Raw genomic sequence first — 22,587 nt, forward strand, 5'->3', positions numbered from 1 at the left:
TGAAGACCTTTTTATTTTCCCAGGCATTTCAGTTTCTCAGTTTCTGTTTTAAATCTGATGCTGTATTTTAAATCTTTGCACTGGTGCTAGGTTCTATTTGGTTATTATTTTTACTTTTTATACTGTAGTTTTACACTTTTAAACTTCTCTTTTGCATTTTATTGTCTTGTATTTTATGGTTTTAATTGTTGTGAGCCACCAAAAGAGCTTCAGCTACTGGGTGGTATAGAAATATAAATAAATAAATAAATAGGTCAGCTCTATTCCCTCTCTAGGAGCTGACCATACTGTTAAAGGGTCCTCATCTGATTTTGTGTTCTCAGACTTCTGTGAGGCTGGGGAAATAAAGGTTCCTGCTGGGGGTGGGGTGTTCATCCTTGAGGGGTGTTCATCGAATGGCAAGGCTGTGTCTCCTGGCTGGTGGGGGGGGGGAATACAGGACTGACTATCCTTTACTTGAAAGAGCTCTCTGATCCTCATTTTCATCCAACTTTTCTCCTTTACCCTGAGAAGGCTGAGGTTTGGGGGTCAAGACACACTGTCTAGAGAAGAGAGTGGCCCTCAAGAGTTTCGAAGTTGGTCAGCCCATAATGAAATTAGTAACCTTGAACAGTAGATCCTGATAATTATTGTTTTTTTAAATGGGATCGTATTTATTACTGGCCACATCTCTCAGTAATAATACTGGAATACAAGTATTATTATCCCTGCTTGGGGGCGGGGGGTAGAAATTAACTTGGTAACCACCATCCTACTAACTCAGTGAACAGTATTGGCAAAATATATGCTGAGATTCTACTTTTAAAGTTAGAAGCCTGGGCAGAGGCAAATAACATCTTCCCTGAGGATTTTCTACACTGACAATGTATGTCTATTCAAAAGTCACATTGGGTTCAGTTAGGCTTACTCCCAGGTAGGTGTGTGTAGAATTGTTTCATCCTAGACCATTTAGGCTGCAATGCTATACCCATTTACCTGGAAGTGCGTCCTGTTGAATTCAATTGGTCTTACTTCTGAGTAGACATGCATAGGATTGCACTGTTAAATGCATTAAATGTGCCCAGAAGAGGAGAGAAGAGAAGAGAAGAGAAGAGAAAGGATTTTTGTATGAAGCATTCAGATATTTGAGGACCACTTTTCATTCTATAAACAGGTACGGTGGCCAGATGCAAGAGGGGGCAGGCCCCTGCACCTCTAAATAGTAAGCTAGAAGAGAGAATTATATGCAAGTTCCACCTGCTGAAATTCCTTCTTCCACACAACTGTTAAAAATGCAGGAGCCTTGTCTTCTTTTGCATCTGGCCATGCTATTAACAGGGAAAGACCATGGCTTTAACTTCTTAATGGAAATCATGCAACCTAACATGCAAAAGTTCGGAGGGAAATCAAGTTGCTCCCTGCAATATTTAAATAAGAGTTAGCATGTATCATCAAACGTGTGTGTGCACGCATATTATATGGAAAGATCCCAAAGTTCATGCTGCTCCTTCCTGAGTCCTTATTGAGTTCTTCTCCTTTGCAAGATTTGAGGTTCCAGCATAGGCTTGGAAGGGAAACAGGCAAGCTTAGATTCTTCCGGTTGATTCATAAGAAATGCTTTTGTCTTTACAGATTGAGTCAATCTCTCTGCTTTAGTTTACACAGGCTGATGTTCAGTGATGGCTGCCAAAAGCAAGAAAGTGATGCAGAACGGGAGCCCCAAGGTAAGTGTGCATGTGGGCAGAAGAATTAATCAAACATTGACTGCATTTAAAGGAAGATGACTCCCTGCGTGGTGAGCGATTCTTACACCCTACTGTGGAAATCTCATCAGTATTTTTGATTCTGGATCTGTAATAATTATAGCCCCCAAAATGTCCCTTGGTAGGGGAGAAAAATATTGTGAGCAGGTACTTGCCTTGTTGCATCTTTTTTTTAGGGTGCAATCCGATGTGCTCCGCCCTTGATACTTGTAAGCCTTCAAACTCAGAGGCTTATGAGAATCCTGTGCAGAGTGGGAGGCACAGCAAAGGTGATCCTTGCCTTCACTGTGACTTCTGCTCTGCATTTCAGCTTGATGGGCTTTTTCTCTGACCTTGGATCCAGGAATCTGAACTATGCTATGCCTCCCACCCCAGACTCTCTCTAGGGGCCATAGGATTCTCCCTCCAGGACTAAACTGGATGAAATGCCACTCACACAACTAGCAATTGCATGACTGGCTTTAAATGAATGAATGAATGAATGAATGAATGAATGGCTGGCTGGCTGGCTGGCTGGCTGGCTGGCTGGCTGGCTGGCATGGGGATCCTGATTTGGAATCAGGACCACAGCACATGGGAAAGATTAAAAGCTTCCTACCCACATCTTTCCAGAGTCCCAATCCAGGTTAGGCTCCCACACCTGCTGTTTACTGTTTTAAAGCCATTCACACAATTCCTAATAGCGTAAGACAGATGCAAAGAGAAACACCTCCTGTTGCAGAGAAGTGTTCAGAACACAACAACTACTGAGAGTGGAAAAATCCAAAATCTGGAGGGGGGATGGCATCCAAAATTCAGTTCGGTGTTATCTTTACTAGGACCAACCAAAATGCCACAGAAGATCTCCGGAATGCTTCATCAAACTAGTAAAAGAGACAGGGGAAGGGAGAAGAGACAGCATAGTGAAAAAATTAGGCCAGATCATGCAGCCATGATGTCTGCAATATAAGCTCAGATTCGAAATGGTTACCTCAAACTGAATTAGTTACTGGTAGGTGCTGCAAATATTAGCCAACACCAGTGGAGGCTGGTGGCTCCAATTTTGGTGGGGCTATGAATCCATTCTGGGTTTCAGTCAGAACCAGCCAGAATTATAAAGGAGCTATCCAAGGTACTGAACCTATTTTGGGGATAGAGGTCAGCACCTTGAATAGCTCCTTTAGAGTTCTGACTGGTACTGACTGAACCTCAGAATGGATTTATAACCCCACTGAAATTGGAGCCACCAGCCTCCACTGGATAATACCTCGTATTCTGGGACAAAGAAGCAATGAATGCCCACCTCCACCCCCAGGTGAGCTATAATTCAGATCTGCCTCTTGCCCTAGACAAAATTCACAGGTCCCTAGCCACACAGAGAGCAGAAATAAAGAGAAACATGGCCATTTTTATGTTAGCAAAGCCAGAGACCAACTTTAGGTGGTGCGCTAGGTAAAAAAGTCAGTGAAAGCCAACTTGTGTAGCATTGCCTAATGGTTGAAGCAAATGGAATCCTCAGAATGTAAAGTCCCTCTTCAGAACAGGTGGCTCTCTTATCTGTCAAGCTAGTTTTTGAGATGAAAAAATAAGCTGTTCCACTGTAATACACATAAGCAATAAGAGTTGTTGCATTTCTAGCTCTTCCACATTTCTTGTTTAGGCTGCACATTGTTCTGAAATATACAGTAGAAACATATTACGTCTTCATAATAAGCACACTGATCAGCCAACTTGGATGTGTCATTAGGTAGCTGTTGCTTCTGTGGCTACCAAAGCAGTGCGCAAACTGTTCATCAAACTTTCCCTGATATACAATAAATAGCTATCAAGTAGAGATATTGGAGAAATCCACAATGAATGAAAACGAGTTTGAATTTCTATGAATCCGACCTGCATATTCCACAGCAGACTGGCTTTTTCTGAGTCATATGGATTTCACGGACTTGCGGACTGATTTTTCACTGGGGTGGGGGGAATTGTGCTAATTTGCATTAGGGCCAGTGCGCATTAGCACTAATGCATACATGTGTGCTAATGCAGAATTCCACTAATGCATATTAGCACTAATGTGAATTAACGCAAGTAGAACAAAATTCTAGTTTCGAAAATCCGATTCAGTCAATGAGCAGACAACTGAACGAAAGACGCCTGAGAACCCATGAAACACAGACGGAACGAATGTAACAAAATCCATACATCCCTGCTCCCAGGGGTTAGGGAAGTAACCAGCAGCAGTAGTAAATGTATGAAGGTTGAAGCTCCAGGCTTATTGATTGGGCCAATGGGCAACTGCCTTTCCAAATAAAGAAGGCTGTAGAATCAAACTACTACAAATTGCAGTGGATTTGAATGCATCTCTGTCTCTTTAAAGTTTTTACAAATAGCAACTGCAGGAAGGGGGAGGATCTGGAAAGATTAACCCTTCCCCCTTATTTTTCATACATGTGCGCGCTGCCTTTTAGGGTAAACCCTCCCAAAGTGCCACATAAAACCTAAAGGCCAAGCATAATAAAACAAAAAGAATAATAAGAACACTGACAAAATCAAAACTAACAGTTAAAACAGACAGCATCATCTATACAACACCCAGGAGAATCCTCACTCAATTATAGGTCAAGGTAAGTAGGTGAGTCTTCAAGGTCTGTCATGCTGAAAATTGCTGCCTCCAGCTGTTATATGTTCCATTAGTAGAAAAATATCTGGGCACAGCCCATCTAATAATATGTTTCCTAACATATCACTAAGCTCCTAAAGATCAAAAAAGCAAATGGTTAGGCTAAGGTTGCCAACTCTTGTAATAAGCAATTCTGGTACCTGAGCAGAGCCTGGAGGGATGGAGCCATCTGGGGCTGGAGCTCAAAAGGCAACTGGCCCGAAATCTTTAACAATTTGCTAGGCTACTCCAGTGTCCCCAGGAAGGGTGTTCCACAGGTACATTGTAACCATGGACACTTCTTATAGCCGAGGTGCCGGTAAGGGCTTCTCTGTCCAGTCCTCAAGGGGCAGGAGGGAGTACGTGGGCAGCTGTTGTTCCTACTTCTTAGAGGTATACGAATGTTGTTAAATCTGTTCCATCTGTGTTTTGTGGACTGTCAGGCATCTTTTGTTCTTTCGTCCGGTCATTGACAGAATCAGGGTGGGGTTTTAGGGATGTACAACGATTTTGTTCCACTTGCACTAATTCACACTTGCGCGGATGCGCTAGTGAGAATTTGCACAAATCCCCCTAAAGAATTTTTTTTTAAGTCCACATGACTTGGAAAAAAATGGTCCACTGTGAAACCTGCATGTTGGCTTCATAGAAATCTGAACATTTGAATCCCTCTGCAAATCTTTTGACATCCCTACTATATCCCTCCTGCAGGGACTGGCCTTCTCAGTTGTTTATATCCCCTCCCTCCCTTCCTCCCTTCATAGGAAAATAATGCATTGCAAAGGGTCTTGCATCTCCCAGTGGTGAATTCAGCACGCAACAGCCTCCAGAAGACATACACCACCACCAAAGAGGCCCACCCGCTGATGGCGTTACTGTGCGGGACCTATGAACGATGCATCCAGAGTGCCACCTCCCTGGCTGCATGGAGCATGAAGCCCATGGTACAGAAGCTAGAGCCTCAGGGTAAGTCTCGTCTGAGGGCCAAATGGCATGAACAGAGCAGCACACTTCTTTAATTCAGGGCCAGCATCAGCAGCCAGCATCCTCAAGCAGTTGCTGGAACCCCAGCACCCTCACAGGGTCTGCTGCTGATACTTGCCCTGGGCCTTCTTTCTGAAAAATATGTTTTCCCCAACCCAGGGCTCTAAACCAGTGGTTCTCAACTGGTAGCAGTGGAGGCTGGCGGCTCCAGTTTCAGTGGGGCTGTGAATCCTTTCCGGGGTTTAGTGAGCACCAGCCAGAACTCTAAGGGAGCTATCCAAGGTGCCGAACCCTATCCCCAACATAGATTCAGCACCTTGGATAGCTCCTTTAGAGTTCTGGCTGGTTCTCACTAAAACCCAGAATAGATTTACAGCCCCCCTGAAATTGGAGCCACCAGCTTCCACTGACACATATCTCCAGTGGGATGCAGAAGTAGTCTAGTGGGACATCGGGCGTTTATAACAATTACTAAGAATTCACTCTCCTTCAATCCCTGGGTCTACCTTCAAGTGTGATGTGCCATCTCTTGCCAACCCTACCTGCCACGGATTATCCATCTGTGTGTGGCCTTTTGGCATGCAAGTAGTAACCTTTTTAACTACTAATGGAATTATTATTTTGGTTTGTTTGTGTTTTAAAGCCATAGCAATAAAATGTACATCCAGCAATACTACTGCAATTTTGCATGTCCACAAACTTCATGTAAATGATGACTATAATAACAGAATGGCCATTATTCTAATCTCGCAAAAAGTGGGCTTTCTGTTTCTATCATGGTGGGACCTAGGATCTTTGACATAGTGACTGATGGGATGTAAGATACAAAAGGTTGAGAACTACTGCTCTGTACAAGGCCAGGGGGCTAGATGGAGCAACCATTTTTTCTTTCCACAATGCCCCTGATGAAGCTGCCACTTTAATTTCCCACAATGCCCTGGAACAATGCTACCCTTCCATTTGTTTTTCCAAATCCCCCCCCCCTCCACATGGTGGTAAAAAAAAAAAGTAAGTTTCAATTGGCATCAATGGTGGTTCCCTCGCCCTTTTTTTTTACCTCCATGCCGGGGGGTGGGGGGACCTGTAGACCTCAAACCTCTGAAGGTTTGAGGTCTGCAGAAGCAAGGAAAAGGGTCCATCTGAGAGGCCTGGGTTATTTTGTTGGGAGGGGGTAGCCCTGACAGGAGTAGTTTCATTTCCCTGGTTAAGTTTCATTTCTTCAGGTTCGAAACTGTTTCATTTCTTCAGGTTTGAAGCAGTACTTTTGGTTTTGAGGGAGGAGGGTATAAAAAGAGGGCAAGAGAGCCAGTAAGAGCAGAGTCGAGGAGACCAGAGCCTGAAGAGGGAGCAGGAATTAGCAGCCTGGAGAAGACAAAGTACAGCTAGGGTAAAGGAACTTGCACTTTGCAACTTTTATTTTCTCTTAATGCTATATTGTGTAAATATCTTTGGTTGTGATTTGCTTGCTTTAATTTACCAGTAAACTGTTGAGGTTAAACCCAGTGCCTAGAGTGTTAATCGCCCCACATCTACAGCCTAAACCCCAGCATTTCCCAGATCAGCCAGTCCACAATCGTTCTGCCTTAGCAATGTGCTAGTGTCTGTATCCTCTTTGATTCAGTGGCAGCAGCCAATGTCTTGGCTTGTCGGGGTTTGGATCACTTGGAGCAGAGGATTCCTGCCCTCCACAAGCCAGTGGAGAAAGTAAGTTAAGATCATAAGAAACTGCCTTGCTGGATTAGACCAAGAGTCTAGGTGTGAAACGTAGACAGCTGCAGCAGAGGCTGGTGGCTCCGATTTCGGTGGGGCTATAGGTTTCAGTCAGAGCCAGCCAGACCTCTAAAGGAACTATCCAAGGCACTGAACCCTATCCCCCAAAATAGGTTCAGCACCTTGGATAGCTCCTTTAGAGTTCTGGCTGGCTGTGACTGAAACCCAGAATGAATTCACAGCCCCACCAAAAGCAGAGACACCAGCCTCCGCTGGAAACCTCCTTATAGCAAGTGAGATTACTTGTTCATCTAGCCTGCCCGGTGTTGTGTACTCTGGCTGTCAAATGTTCACCAGAGTCTCAGGCAGATGGTCTCTCCCATTAACTGCTTCCTATGTGACTGCCAGGGACTGAACCTGGAATCTTCTGCATGCAAAACATGGGCTCCCTCACTGAGCTACATTCTCTCCCCAACTATGGTCCCACCTCCACTATGGTCGCTATGATAATCAGTGACCAACAGCCTCCGAACATGAAGATTCCATTTAGATAGCACAAGTGGGAGCTGCAACAAAATGTTGTAGCATGGAATGCTTCAGTTCAGGATTCCAGCCACTCCATTCCATTCCTGCTCCCCATCCCTGCTTTTCCATTCCCCAACCCCAGCAACAGTCAGTTGGAGCTCCATGCACTCTAAGCATGCTTATTCTTCATTGGGCTGTTTTGGGTAGATCCCAACCCCCCAGATACTTCTTTCTAAAGATGAGGTTTCTGCAAACCTCAAGGTTCCTCTAAGTCTGAAGATGCCCTCCTCTTGAATGTGGGTGGTGCTGCTTTGGCCATATACGGACTGACACTCAGAAAATTGAGATTGCTATTAGTATATATTACCCTTTCCCAAAACTAGTGCTCTCCAGATGTTTTGGACTACAGTTCTGAGAATTCCTGACCGTTGCCCATGCTAGTTAGGGCTGATGGGAACTGAAGTCCAAAACATTTGGAGGGCACCATGTTGGGGAAGGCTGGTACATCTCTGATGATTGATAGATGCTGGTATATCTTTCCTTCATTAATTTGTCTATTCTTTTATTTGAAGCCATCTCATCTTTTGGTAATGTGAGTTCCATAAATTGTATTCTCTTTTGTGAAAAGTTAATACTTCTCCCTCACTACTGCTGTAGGTCCCCGGTGAGGTTCCAGACAGACCTTGGGCCCAGGTGGACCAGGGAGAGGGAACCCAGAGGAAACCCCTGAGAATGTCATTCAAAGCTTGTGCAGTGCCCCAACTGGATTCATCCCCAGATTCTTGAACCCACACATTCACCACCAGTTTGTTGAGAACAACAGTGGCAGTGATCCCAGACTGATGGCGCAGTGCTCGCCCGGCAGCAAAAGGCCTCCCATGCCAGAGTCCTACTCAGGAGGAGGAACCATGACCATAAATAAGTCAGGATCAGGGTCCAACTAGGGTTCCAAGAAGGGTGGGGCAGCCAGGCTGAGTACTTAAACCCAAAGCCAACAAAAAGGGGGACCCCACCAGGCATGCCAAAAAACCAAAAGCAAAAGGGGTAGACGAAAAGGATATTTTATTCAATGAAAGAAAAAAATTCCAATGCATTCCAAGGCCATACACAGGTCCCTCTTCAGGGAAATTTAGTGTAATGCAACAAGTGTTTGCTCTTCAGATGCTCTTCATATTGCATTTGAAGAGCAAACAAGACTTGTTATATCAGACTAAATTGCTTTGAAGAAGGACCTGCATGTGGTCTGAAATGCGTAAGAACTTTTTTCTTTCATTGAATAAAACATCCTTTTTGTCTACGCCTTTGCTTTCGTTTTTTTGAGTACTTAAACCCCCAGTTGCTACCTGGAAGCTGCTGATGCTCCTAGCCTACTGACCTTCGGGACAGCTCCTTTGCTACTCAGCACTGGTTCCTTTCTGCTGACACTGCTGGACAGTTCCCAACTTTAGCTTGAAAGCTAGGAATGGGTCATTAAGGGTGCAGTCCTAGGGGGATAGGCTGCCATCTCCAAACTCAGAGGCGACCCCCTATCCAATGCAGGGCAGGAGAAGCACGGAGGGGATTGTCCCCTCCACACTTCAGCTGCCCTGCATTTGCGGCTAGACAGCTGATTTTGGCTGCTTAGCTGCATGAAGGTGGAGCAGGGGAGGCGGCTGCCAGACAACACATTGGATGTATTGTACCAGCATTTCCACTTTCCCCACCTCTGAATGCCCCCTGGACTGCCCCATTTTGGCCGCTTTGTGCTCTGCAGAGCACAGGGCCGTTCCGAGCTGCCTGTGAGGCAGCGCAGGAGGAGGGAAAAGTTGGTTCGCCGGGAACCGACCTCGGAGCACAGGCTGTGAGGTTGGTTCCCAGAAACCCACATATCCTATGGCCATCTAGCCCCTGACTAGCAGCCATAGGATTGCTCCCTAAGATCCTTCTCTATTGACTCCAGGTTACATCTGATTTAAAGGACTCTGTCTTAACTCACGTCCAAAGTGCTGTGCGCTCCGTTATGGACATCTTGGACAAAGTCTTTGGACTGGTCACCAAAAGTTATGAGCAGCCCGAGAGCAGCATGGCAAACACTACAGAATATGCCAGGAGCAGCCGAGTGAGCCAGGCTGAGGAAGCTGGAGGAGATGCAATGACTGGCAAGCTGGAGAAACCAAAACGTCCAAAAGCAGAGCACCAGTCGGGTTAGTGCCACTACCTGGTTTATCTGTGGGTGGTCACAAGTGGATATTTATATTGGATATGCCAATAAAAATGTGAAGTTCCCCACCACCAAAGCACTGGCTTTTCAAAGGAAGGGCTGGAGGCCTTTGTATAGTTACATGCAGCCCAGTTCTCCCAGCGATGAGATTTCAGGGGTCCCAGCATTTGCCCCAGGTTTGGTTTCCTTTGAATGAGGTCACAGGAGACATATTGGTATGTGTATTATTTGCATTGTGTTACAAACATACAGGTTGTGCATAGCTGCATCCCAACATTTTTTAAAAGAATGTTATTATATATCGGGGGGGGGATCAAAAACAACAGTAAAGACCCCTGTGAACAAAGTATCTCAAAGTTCATTACTCCCCATCGGATTTCTAGGGGAACCTAGAATCCTTACAGCAGGAGTGGGCAACCTCTTTCGTTAAGGGAGCCAGGTTGGCTGGATGACACCATAGGCTAGATGATACCAAGGAGGTGGAGTAGGGACTGTCCTGAAGCCCCTCCCCATGATATCATTTGGCCTGGCCTGGCCTGGCCACTTTTCTCTGTGCCTCTCTTTGCTCGAAGAAAGGGACTTGGCACCAGCCAAGTTTGGTACCTCCTTCCTACACTGCTTGCATCCCAACTGGGCTGCAAGTGGTGTAGAAAGGGACTTGGCAGGTGCAGGAACCAGTCCTGAAAGCAAGTGCCTGATGAGTCCAGGGTAATCCCCTTGTTATCACCGATCTCTGATCGCAGATAATAATAGGATTCCCCTTTGCACTGCTCGCTCTCCCAATGGTAGGGGGACCAGCACACAGGGAATCCCCTTGTTCTCTCCAGTCACAGATCAGGGATAACATGGGGATTCCTCCAGTGGATGCTGGTAGCTCCAATGTCAGTGGGACAGTGAATCCACTCTGGGTTTCGATCAGAATTCTAAAGTCAGACCTCTGAAGGAGCTATACAAGCACCTTGGATAGCTCCTTTGGAGTTCTGACTGGTTCTGATTGAAAGCCGCAGCAGATTCACCACCCCACTGACTGGATAGCTCCTTTAGAGTTCTGACTGGTTCTGACTGAAAGCCGCAGCAGATTCACCACCCCACTGACTGGATAGCTCCTTTGGAGTTCTGACTGGCTCTGATTGAAACCCAGAGTGGATTCACTGCCCCTCTGACATTGAAGCCACCAGCCTCCACTGGATTTCTCTCCCCTGCCTTCTCCACAAGCCTCCAGGCCTGGAGGGGAGGGTGGGGAAGGCTTGGGAAGAGGAGGGAACAGAGCCCTTGGAGGATGCCCAACCCTCCAGGGGCCAGACTGGGAACCTCTGTAGTCCTAGTATGGCCCACAGGCCAGAGATTCTCTGCCCCTGCCTTGCAGGGAGCAACTCAGCCCTCTGTGACTGTTTTTCTGTCTGCCCCAGCCTGCCTTTCCCAAACTTGACATTCATTATGCACACAGACTGAATTAAGACATTGTACGGCTGGGTGGGGTGGGGTTCGGAGCCCTGATTCTTCAAAGTTTCCCTCCTTCTAGAAGAGCCCACTGGTTTGTGGGTAATATTCTTCGCAAAGGAAGGACCACTCTGCCAAGGCCATTGAGATCATCTGCAGCAGCCCAACTGATCCAGCCAGATCACAGTTTTTGGAATCGCAGATCACAGGGCCAGGAGGTGCTTCGGGAGGTCATCCAGACCAACCTCAGAAGTTTTGTTCATTGCAAGCAGGGCCGATCCCAGGATGTTGGAGTGCCTTTGGGCAAGATGCTCTCAGCGAGGCCCCTCCCTGACTGTGCCACATCCTGATCCTGGGTTTTTGAATTTTTTTGTCTTTTACAAACTGCATCAGATTTATGGTGCATGGGTGTGTTGTCCAAGAATCTGGAAACCAATATTTCCACAAGGTGGTGGTACAGATGTTCCTATTTTCCATTCTTCTTGGGTACTTCAAAGGACTAATTGGACTCCATCCACAATTAATTTTTTTATTATTATGATAACTTGCAGACTTGTCCCATCTGAAGTTCAAAATCAATAAAAAGTGGAGTATTGTTAACTAATCAAATTAAAATGATTTTTTACCATTAAAACTAAGCCTTCAACCTTTCAACGATTAATCGGGTAGATTTACTGATCAAAACCTTGTTCTAATTGACTAAAAACACATCCCCAGTTAATCAGGCAACACATTTTTTAAAAAATGTTCATTATTTTTAATGAGTACTTATAAAAACTGCAGAAGGTAGGCTCTATTTTAAAAGCAGTGTTCTCCCTTCACTCTGTCATGGGGGGGGGCGGGGGGGCTGTTCTAAGATGGTGCCTGCAATATATTAAAGCACGGTTGTTCTTTTCCTCATAACTATTGTTTTCCAGTACCTTCCTATACCTTTCTACTCAGAAGTAAGCCTCATTTAGTCCAATGAGGCTTACTTGCAGGTAAGTGTATATAGAGGACTGCAGCTTTAGCAAATGGTGGGTACCTGGGATATGGCGTGCCTCTTACATTTCTTTTCTTTTTTTTTATTTTGTGGTACTGTGCCAGGGTTTTTTTTAATGTAAGCTGCCTTATATACTTCAGTAAAAAACTGGGGAATGAATCAATGGATAAATAAATACATAAATAAATAAATGCATTAAAACTAGTTTGATTGGCTAACACTGCAATCCTATGCATGTCTACTCAGCAGTAGGTCCTATTATGTTCCGTGGGACTTCCTCCCAGTTAAGTGAGTATATGATTGAAGCCTAAGATTTCTTTTAGTAAGTATGAGCTCTAATTTAAAACTGGCCCCAAAGGAAAAGATTTTTCACTATGATTTTGAAAAATAACGAGGGGTGTGTGTGCACATGCTCATGTACACGTGTGTTCCAAACCAAATCAGTTTGTTCTCATGGATCCTGTGGTGGATACATGAGGACAGCTGTCAGCCATACCCCATATGACTGGAGCTTGTCTGGACAAGTGACCAGCTGATATGTGCAATTAGGTTGCTCTCCAGCCACATTTCTGTTAAAACTTGGCTTGGTACTTACAAATAAAGAAGTACATTGTCATCATCAAATTTAATTTCTGATAAGGCAGGCCTTTGTGTGGTGCCTTGAAGAGGACTGAGTTGGAAGGGGGTGAGATTATCTTATTTATGTGCATATTGTATTTATATTGATTGACCTAAAAAGAAGACCTGGTTCTCACCAAGCAATTGCCTGTATCCTGCCTTATCTATTGGCAGAGATGCTGTGATGTCACAGAAAGCCTGGTAACATTCTAACATGTTTGCCTAAAAAAGAAGACTGCTCTTGCACATTGATGAGATGTATATTCTCTTCTCTTTCCTCACACCCAACTTTTCCCCTCTAGCTTATGAGTCTCCAGGGGTATGTGCATCAAAGAAGGTATCTCAAACCAGCACCCTTGGAAGGATAAGAGCCTTAGCTGCTGCTGTTTCCCAGCACGCCTACAAACAGACATCCCAAACCATCCAGCATACAAGAGACAAAGGACAGGAATTGGCTATGTGGGTCCCAGGTCTGGTAAGCAGTGCCCTGCCTAAGATTATCTCAGCTAAGGTGAGCATGCTGTTATACTCAGCAGCAGTACTTTAGCTCATCATAGTCTAATTTAGCACTAAATTACACATTAATGTCACATTTTTGGCATATGAGTGATGCCAAAGGGAGCTCTCTCCAGGGTTCCTCTTGCCAGCTTCTCTGGGATTGGGTTCATCACCACGCTGTATGGCTCATGGAGTCTAACTCCATCATGCCAAGAACGTGGAGCCAGAAGCAAGAGACCCTCAGGCTCCATACATACACTCACTTGTGTGGATCCCTGTTCGAGCATAATGTGTGCATATATTTTACTATGCAAATCAGCAAACAGTGAAATCTGATGTCAGATTTGGAAACTTAGCAAGCCCCGCCACTGCCAGAAAAATGGCAGCCATGGGTTTGAGCTAGGTCCTCCTTCGCATACCTCCTTGAGACTGTACTCCAGCCATCTCCAGTGTTGGACTGCAATCGAGGTCCAAGAGAAGGAAGGAACTGTAGTGGGAATAAAGTACACTTAGCTGGAACTTTCCCTTTAGTTTAATCTCCAGTAAAGTCCTCACCTCTGTCTCTGGGCAATCAGTCCACAGATGGAAGATGAAAAGGCCAGTTTATTTTGAACTGTCTCTGTATTGATTCATGGCCTTGATTAACATCCTTCCCAAAGCCATGAACTCTCAGTGGGTGCACCAATTTTAAACAGGAGGAACATGTGCGCGCGCACACACACACACACGGCACCTCCCTCCCAACATCCTGCTGCGTTCGTGCCTGGGAACCATGGCTAGCATTTCAGCACCACTTCCCCTCTGAAGACCTATTCTTCTACATACATCTCCAGGGGATGGTTTCTGGCTCCATCCCATATCAAGAAGGATGTCTTGGGAGCCCCACTGTGCTGTGATACTTCTACTTTCAAAGATTAAGTAGAACATCTCATGTTTCCTTTTAGGTCAGGGGTGTTGAACCTCAAGCCTGGGTTCCCAATCTAGGCCTCTGGCCCAGATGACCACAGCCCCTTTCCCCCAATCACCGATCATTTGGTAGTTTCCTGGCTTTTGAGCAGGTTTTCCCCCATTCCAAGAGGTTGAAATGCCTCCCCCTTGAGAGCTTCTCCAAAACCGTGTCAAAAGAGTCTTGAGAGTGCTCAGTGACTTACTCCAGTAACTGTTGATGCAACCTCCATTTAATGTTTTTGTTTTCTGTTGAGGGCTGTGTTCCCTCAGGGGAAATCTGTCAGGAGCCACAAGCTGGTGGTGGGTGGAGCCAAAGCTAGCAGTGGGAGGAGCCAAAAGTGGGTGGGTGCCCCTTTTCTCGCTTTCTGTGACACACCCTTCTCTCTCTCTTTTTCTCTGACACACCCTTCTCTCCCTCTCTCTCCTTCTGTGGCACACTCTTTTATCTCTCTCTCACTCTCTCCTCCCTCTCTCTATGACACACCCATCTCCTCTCTCTCTCTTTCTCCCCCCTCTCTCTCTGTGACACACCCTTCTCTCTCTCTCTCTCTCTCTCTTTCTCCCCCCTCTCTCTCTGTGACACCCCCCCTCTCTCTTTCTTCCCCCCCTCTCTCTTTCTCCCCCCCTCTCTCTTTCTCTTCCCTCTCTCTCTGTGACACACCCTTCTCTCTCTCTCTCTTTCTCTCTCTCTCTGTCTCTCTCTTTCTGTGACACATCCTATTTTCTCTCTCTCTCTTCCTGCCCTCCCCACTCATCCTTTCCAAACAGCAGGCTGCCAGGGGAAAGACAGATCACTCCTGACAGAGGTCTGAACCTCACTTGTAGAGGGCTTTTGAAATTAGGCTGAGAGGCACAAGGTGCCCACCCCTGGTCTGCACCGACTGGCAGTGGTCTCCAGGTCCAAAAAAGACAGAAAGAAGAGAAGCCAACAGCCAAAAAAATTAGAACCCTTTCTCTTTGGCCAAATGCTCACTGCATAGACCATGTCTTTCAGCCCTCAGCCTGGCCTGGTGGGTGTGGCAAATTACAGAAATTTGGAACAGCCTCTCCCATTCAGGACTCTGTTGTTTGTCACCATAACTGCCCAAGAACAAGCTAGAGACAAGCGGTGCTTCCGGACAGAGGACTCCTAGCGCTACCAACTCAGAGGCACTGTGCAGCTTTTCCGTCTTTTCTGTGGAAAGAGAAAAGACCAAAGAAACGGTGGGGAAATGCAGGAGGGTTACAAACGGAAAATCACGTTGTCTGAACTCCCATAAAATTCCATGAATGGGACACAGCAATTGCACAAAAAAGGCCTCATCCGGAAGCACCGAAAGAAGAGCAGGCTTGTATTTTATAAAACAGCAGAGCAGGGCTGCAAAAACTTTTTAGCCCTCATGTTTGCAGAGAAATCCAAAAATATCCACCAGAGTCCTATTCTGTACTGGAGAAGCAGGTTGAGGATATCAGTATGGGCAGGACATGGTGGATGGTATCTACCTGTGAAGGAGCAGTTGTTTTGTGAGGAGTCAGCATGCTAGGAGTCAGCATTCTGCGTGTCTCTTTCTTACTCCAAAGGGGGCAACTGGGGGAGTCAAACCAGAGGCCAAATTTACACAGGCAATTAATCCTCTAGTCATCCCAAACAACCAAGGGGAGGAAACAGCAGGCTGTTTCCCAGCAGGCCATGGCAATTGGCAGTAAAAGTCCCAGCACAGGGTCTTTGATGATATCAATGCCAAAGTTTTTTCCCCCCTATTATGGCCTCAGTTCACTGCTGTGGGTTTTCTGGAAAATTTTGAATTGGAATTTTTTCCACAAAATGTTCCACTTCCCTAAATAGATGGAGAATGGACTCAATATGTAAAGTAAACAAAGGCAAAACATAGCAAATAAAACCAAACAAATGTAAAATGAACATTCTTCTAAATATTTGATTATGGAGGAAAACAGTAAAATGCATTTAGTGTGGGTTTTATATTATAGTCAAACAAATGCAAAGGTTTACTTGGAAACATTTTTATTGGAATACCTGTAAACATTGTTTAAATATGACAAAATTGGTTGCATAAACTTTCCTTTAAGAAGCAATCCTATGGCCGCTAGTCAGTGGCTAGACGGCCATAGGATACGTGGGTTTCCGGGAACCAACCGCGGAACCCGTGCTCTGAGGTCGGTTCCTGGAGAATCGACCTTCCCCCCCTCCTGTGCTGCCTCACAGGCAGCTTGGAATGGCCCTGTGCTCCACGCTCGGAAGAGGAGTGCCGAGCAGCGAAAACAGGGCGTTCTGGGGGACATTCCGGGGCGGGGAGGGCGGAAATGCCGGTACAACACATCCTATGTGTCGTCTGGCAGCCACCTCCCCCGCTCCGCTTTCCCTCAGCTAGACAGCTGAAATCAGCTGTCTAGCCGCAAATTCAGGGTGGCTGAACCATGAAGGGGACGATCCCCTCCATGCTTCACCTGCCCTGCATTGGATAGCGGTCACCTCTGAGTTCAGAGGTGGCCACCTATCCCAATAGGATCGCCCCATTAATTATTAAGATTTAATAAAAAAATGATGAAGGTACTGAAAACGTAATGTACTTGCTTTCACTTGCCCCAAGAGCTGTGCACATAAATATATATATATATGCTTCCTTTAGAGAGCCACCTGAAAGAAAAGAAAACCACTTTGATTTCTTGATTTGCCTAGGGTTGCATCCATCCTAGTTGCCCCAGTTTGACTTGCATTGTGTTCAATCCTTACGTTAGTAATTTTTTTAGAAAATCATGAAATTTTATTTTATTTTGAAATAAAGTTAACAAAATAAGGGCAACAAAAAGAACATTCATAATAGTAAATTACAATCACTAAAAAAAAAAGGAATTCACTAATGATAATTCGTAGTCTATAATCGATGCGCTTCTGGAACTTCTACAGTAGAACGGTCTAGGTAGGAGCTCAATACCTAATAAAAGAGTAAAAATACAATATATACAGCATATAAAAGTTGTGAGTGTGTGTTATTTTGTGTGTATGTATGTGTGTTAGTCAGAAAAAAAGTATGCAACTGTACTTGTTTGGGATTTGATCAAAAGTTTGAAGGGCTTCAACAATTAATTTTCATGAAAAAACATGTGTTTCTAAAAGTGGACATTTTCCCGCAGAAATACAAAGTTATGAACCATTTTCCATCCAATATCGCATACTCGGGGTCAGTGGGGAAAGGGTCAGGGCTGTACCATATAGGGATGGGCTGTTGCTTAGATACTCACACTGGGAGGTCATGCCTACCCAACCTGTTACTTGGTTTCATTTTCTGCTTCTAGGCAGCAGAGAAGGCAGAGATACAGAACCTGGCTCGGAGACTGGCTCAGAGACTGCATACAGCCTCTCTCTCCACCATCTCGAGCATGACAAATGCCCCCTTCGCTGCTTGGAACACAGCTGAGCAGCTTCTGTACATCTCCCCGCGCAAGGTTGTGTCTGAGGTAGCAGCCAAAGTGGGCGAGCTGGAGGGGTCCTTGCGCAGTGTCACAGGCAGCCTGCTCAGAACCATCTTCCACTATGTACCCGTAAGTTACATTTCCTCCCACAGCAGGGGAGATGGGGAGGTGAAGTGGCAGGCCTAACTGGGGTGGGTAGCAGTGCTGGCCTGATTCATTCCGATGCCTGAACAAAGGACAAGATGGCGCCCCCTTCCCTTCCATGTAACGAAGTCAACCGGACTGGCTGTTGGATCTTAATCTGATACTGACAATGGGACAGCTTCCTCCACCACACTCGAAGGCACCGGGACAGCTTAGTGGGTGCAGGGCGGGCTGTGTGGCTGACCCACCAGGGCCGGCCCTTCCCACCATCTGGTGCCTGAGGTGGCTGCCTCACTCTGCCTAATGGTAGGCCCAGCCCTGGTGGGTAGTTCTTTGGATCGTCATGTGCCTTTTGCCTGTGCACTAACCAGCCTGTCTACACACACACACACATACACACACACACACACACACGGTCCCCCCTCCCGCTCTATTTTACACAGACCATTCTTAGCTGGCTGTAGCCTGTAGTCCCTTCACATACACATTGGGCCACAGGGGGATTTCTTTTCCATGATGCTCTCCTGTGTGGGTGTGAATATCACTACCACCTGAGCTCAGCTCATGAAATGGCTCTTTCCCACGCTGTTGACCCCTTCCCTCTGGGCCAGGTACAGATGGAGTGGGAAAGATCAGCCCCACCCACGTTCACGCAGTGTTCTCTCATGCACACGTGCACACACTGCAAGGTCCCACTCCGAAAACTGCTGTGCTAGGCCCTGAGCCACCCTGCATAGAGCAGCCTTCCCCGATGTGGTGCCCTCCAGATGTTTTGGTCTATAATCCCCATTATCCTTGACCATTAGCCATGCTGCGGGGGCTGATGGGAGTTGTCGTCTAAAACAGGGGTGCTGAACCTCTTTCAAACCAAGGGCCAAATTTTAGAGAAGCTCTCGGGGGCTGAATTCCAGCGACAGGTGGGGCCGAAGGCAAAATGGCACAGGACCAAAGATTTCAGCATATTGTACCTTAAGGACGCAGTCCTATGGGGATGGCCATGAGCCCCCAAACCTGAAGGCTTACAGCCATCCAGTGCAGAGCAGGAGGAGTGACAGAGGTGATCTTCGCCTCCACACTCCTCCCACTCTGCATTTCAGCTAGGCAGGCTTTTTCACCCAGCTAGCTGAGGCTTCAGGGAGGGGCAGGGACAGAGGCTGCAAAGGCCAGAGGATTGCTTGTAAGCTGGCCTCCCCAGTCCCCTCCCCGACCACAGGAACGCCCCCTTTATCTTCCCTCTGAGGTCACTGGTGCGGTTCTCTCCGCACTGGCTGCAAGGGGAGGGGGCAGGGAGCTTGAAGTCCTGGCTCTGACCTTGGATTCAGGAACCTGAACAATCCTATGGCTTCCCAGACTCTGAACTCTGACTCTGAACAATCCTATGGCTTCCCAGACTTCCCAGACTCTGTCTAAGGGCCATAGGATTCCTCTCTAAAGTAACTAAATGTTAGGAGAGGCATTTCAACCTTTTAGAATGTGGGGGGGACTGTGCAAAAGCTCGGAAACCACCAAACGATTGGCGGTTGGGGGGAAAGGGGAAAGGGATGGGGCCCGGGGAAAGGGGTGGGGCCTGGGGAGGGGTTGTGGCCATCTGGGGAACTGCCAGATTTTGGCCTGCCAGCTTCAGGTTCTGCACCCCTGGTCTACAACCTCTGCAGAGAAATGCTTTTTGGGGCAGCTGCTGTAGGAGCTGGTTTACTGCTCTTACTGCTCATCTCAGATCTACCTCTTCCTTCTTTGCCTCTTCCCTCCCCTCATGCCCCACTGGTTTAGCTTCCAAAGGTCTTGGTGAAAGAAGAGAAAACTGCAAGCAGGACCATGGTTCTTTCTGAGTCATGCCAAGATCTGGAAGGCACCCCACCTGTTGCTACTCAGCCCAAGGAGAGTGGGAGCACTTATTCACTGCTAGGGGAGAGGCGATTGAGTCGAGGTCACTTCCCCATCCCCTTTCTCAATCTGGACGATCCCCCCCTTCCACAGCAAGCCCCCAACCAGTATCAGGGCCCAGCTTTTGAAGCTGAGTATACTGGACCCCGCAAGTCTGCCTTCTCCCCTTACAAGGATGGGGCTGGCACCAGGAGACGGAGCGAAGGGCTGTTCCGTCCCAGTCCAGAAGTGGTGTACACCAGGGCTCACTACACAGGCCTCTATAGCACCAACTTCAAGAAAGAATGAGCCAGTGACCTTCTAGACCAGGGGTAGGCAGAAAGTAGATCTCCAGATGTCTGAGACTTGGCCATGCGGGCAGGGGCTTCTGAGAGTTGAAGTCCAAAACATCTGGAGGTGGACCTTCTGTCCACCCCTAGTCTAAACCCTCCACTTAATCTTCTGCTCTTACTGGAGTAATCTGAGTTTACTGCTCTTACTTGCTTTGCAAGCTTCGTTACATGACAGTAGGTCAATTAGAGCCATAGGAGACGATAGGACATACGTGTGAATGCATTCAAGGTGTCTAGCTCTTTTCTTTTGAAATCATTGCCAGCACGTGCAAGTGTGTGAGAAAGCGAGAGATCAGGATTGGGACTGCAACACATGTCAGGGGTTGTCCAGGGCTGGCCCAAGACATTTTGCTGCCTGAGGCAAAGAACAAGATGGTGCTCTCTCCAGTTCCATGTACAAAAGCCGGCTGCACTGTTTCTTCATCACTGACAATGGAACAGCATCTTCCACTGCACCTGAAGGCAGCAGGTTGGCTTAGGGGTCACGGGGCAGGCCACTTGGCACTCAGCTCTCTCTTCCAACACCTTGCTGCCACCTCCCAGCATCTGCCGCCTGAAGCTACTGCCTCACTCTGCCTAACGGTAGGGCCAGCCCAGGTGTTGTCACCCAATTCCCCTCCATATCCTCCTGATGAAAATTGCCCCTCAGAAGCTGCTATTTCCCTCTTGGGGTGGGGTGGCAGCTTTTCTTAGGGGTAGTTTCATTAGGACCATGGCATGTGGGGGGGATGGGTCAACACCCCCCTCTACCCCATAGTCCTTATCCTGCTTGCCACACCCAACTCAACCCCACAGCTGTAACTTTTAAAGAAAAACCCAAACATGTTGAATGCATTCACACATTTAACATGCCACTTCGTTTTGCCATAAGAACCTGCAGACAACCTTCCTCGTTAGGTCGGGCTACCGCATTCCCAACTGAGGCTTTAAAGCAGGGGTGGGGAATCTTTTTCAGCCCGAAGGCCAAATTCCATTTGGGAGAAGCTCCTGGGGGCCACATTCCAGCAGTGGGTGTGGCCAAAGGCAAAAGGGGCTGGGCCAAAAAATACCAGCGTATTTTAGCTTAAAGCTCTTACTGCCAGTCTTACAAGAGGCTTTTCAACCTTTTCGAATGGGGAAAAAACTACACAAAACATGGGAAACCACCAAACGATGGGGGAAAGAGGGGCAGGCCTTCTGGGGAACTCTGGAGTGCTGGATTTGGCCCGTGAGCCTTAGGTTCTGCACCCTTGCTTTAAAGAAACAAATGGAAAACAAGTGATTTCCTCATAACCAACAGAAGTTATCTGTAACCCTGTCACCAACCCCAGGTTTCTACATGTATCTTTAATGTCTCTGAATTGTTGGCATCAGAAATAAATAAACTGGGTATGAACTGTTCTTTTTATATTCAGCAACATTTATGTACCCATCATGAGCACCTTCCATCAATAAAATAATTTACATTGCCCTTTACCCCCTTTTAAGCATCTTGGGGCACCATCACATGAGGCTTTTATTGTGCATTCGTGGTGGGTCACTCCCAGAAGTTCGCAGGTCCTTTTCATGATGTTGTCAAATTCCAGGGCACATCCAGAGGTATTTCCTGGCTATTCAATGTTAAAAATATGCGGAGATAATGAATTATTAAAAATATCTTCGATTCCTGCGCTATTAAAACAGCTACTAGATGGTGCTGTTTCATTGAGTTCTGTGGAATCTTGAAAATCAAAAACTTCCCCTCTCGGCAATCATGTGGTTGCAGTCTGGGAGCCCGTGATAAACATGGAAAAGATCCACAACGGAAGGATTGTGGGATTTTTTTCTTTAATGTAGAGACACCCTTGGTGTGCTCACAGTCCTAGTAAATAAAAGGAGGGCTGTTTTCTGTTTTTGCTCGTTTTTTAGGATGACTTAAGCATGATTAGGGTAATGGTACTCTTGAAATATTCCCCAAGAGCTGGAGGGAATGTTGGGTGGGCAAATGTGGGTGATGTCTGGAGCAACTCTGCATGGGAGGAAACCTAGGAAACTGCCTTATATGGAGTCAGACACTTGGTCTGTCGCAAAAGGAAGAGGGGCCAACCAAGGGCAAGATGGATGGATGATATTCTGGAGGTGACGGACTTGACCTTGGGGGAGCTGGAGGTGTCGACGGCCGACAGGAAGCTCTGGCGTGGGCTGGTCCATGAAGTCATGAAGAGTCGGAAGCGACTGAACAAATAAACAACAAACTTGGTCTGTCTAGCCCAGTATTGTCGACACTGGCTGGTAGCGGTCCTCCAGGTTTTCACAGACAGGGGTCTTTCTCCTACCTGGAGACTCCAGGGATCGAACCTGGGATGCTCTGCATGCAAAGCAGGGGGTAGAGGTGAGCTCTACCTCTCAGCTCACCTCCTCCCTTGTAAGCAAGACCAGCCACCACTGATGTTTATGTTTTTTTTCTATAGTGAATCTCTCATTCAATAAATGGAAGCTGTGATGTCACACATAAGAATTTTGCCCCCCACACACACACACATTTGTTTTATGTGGGGTGAATCAGTGCTCCATGTGGG

The 22,587-nt window shown here is 46.7% G+C and overlaps 1 protein-coding gene across 1 annotated transcript; it reads left to right on the forward strand.

Moving 5' to 3' along the window:
• Window positions 1-1,616: 1,616 nt before the first annotated feature.
• Window positions 1,617-21,504, forward strand: PLIN1 (perilipin 1). Its single transcript, XM_084817288.1, has 7 exons — window positions 1,617-1,703; window positions 5,139-5,340; window positions 6,980-7,062; window positions 9,533-9,776; window positions 13,136-13,308; window positions 17,574-17,819; window positions 19,605-21,504. The coding sequence occupies exons 1-7, from the start codon at window positions 1,659-1,661 to the stop codon at window positions 20,004-20,006; spliced, it is 1,395 nt and encodes a 464-aa protein (XP_084673414.1). The 5' UTR covers window positions 1,617-1,658; the 3' UTR covers window positions 20,007-21,504.
• Window positions 21,505-22,587: the final 1,083 nt, after the last annotated feature.

This window comes from Heloderma suspectum, chromosome 11 (genome assembly GCF_057233095.1).
Source record: "Heloderma suspectum isolate Gila_16-S chromosome 11, 16-S_ref, whole genome shotgun sequence".
Taxonomy (NCBI): Eukaryota; Metazoa; Chordata; class Lepidosauria; order Squamata; family Helodermatidae; genus Heloderma; species Heloderma suspectum.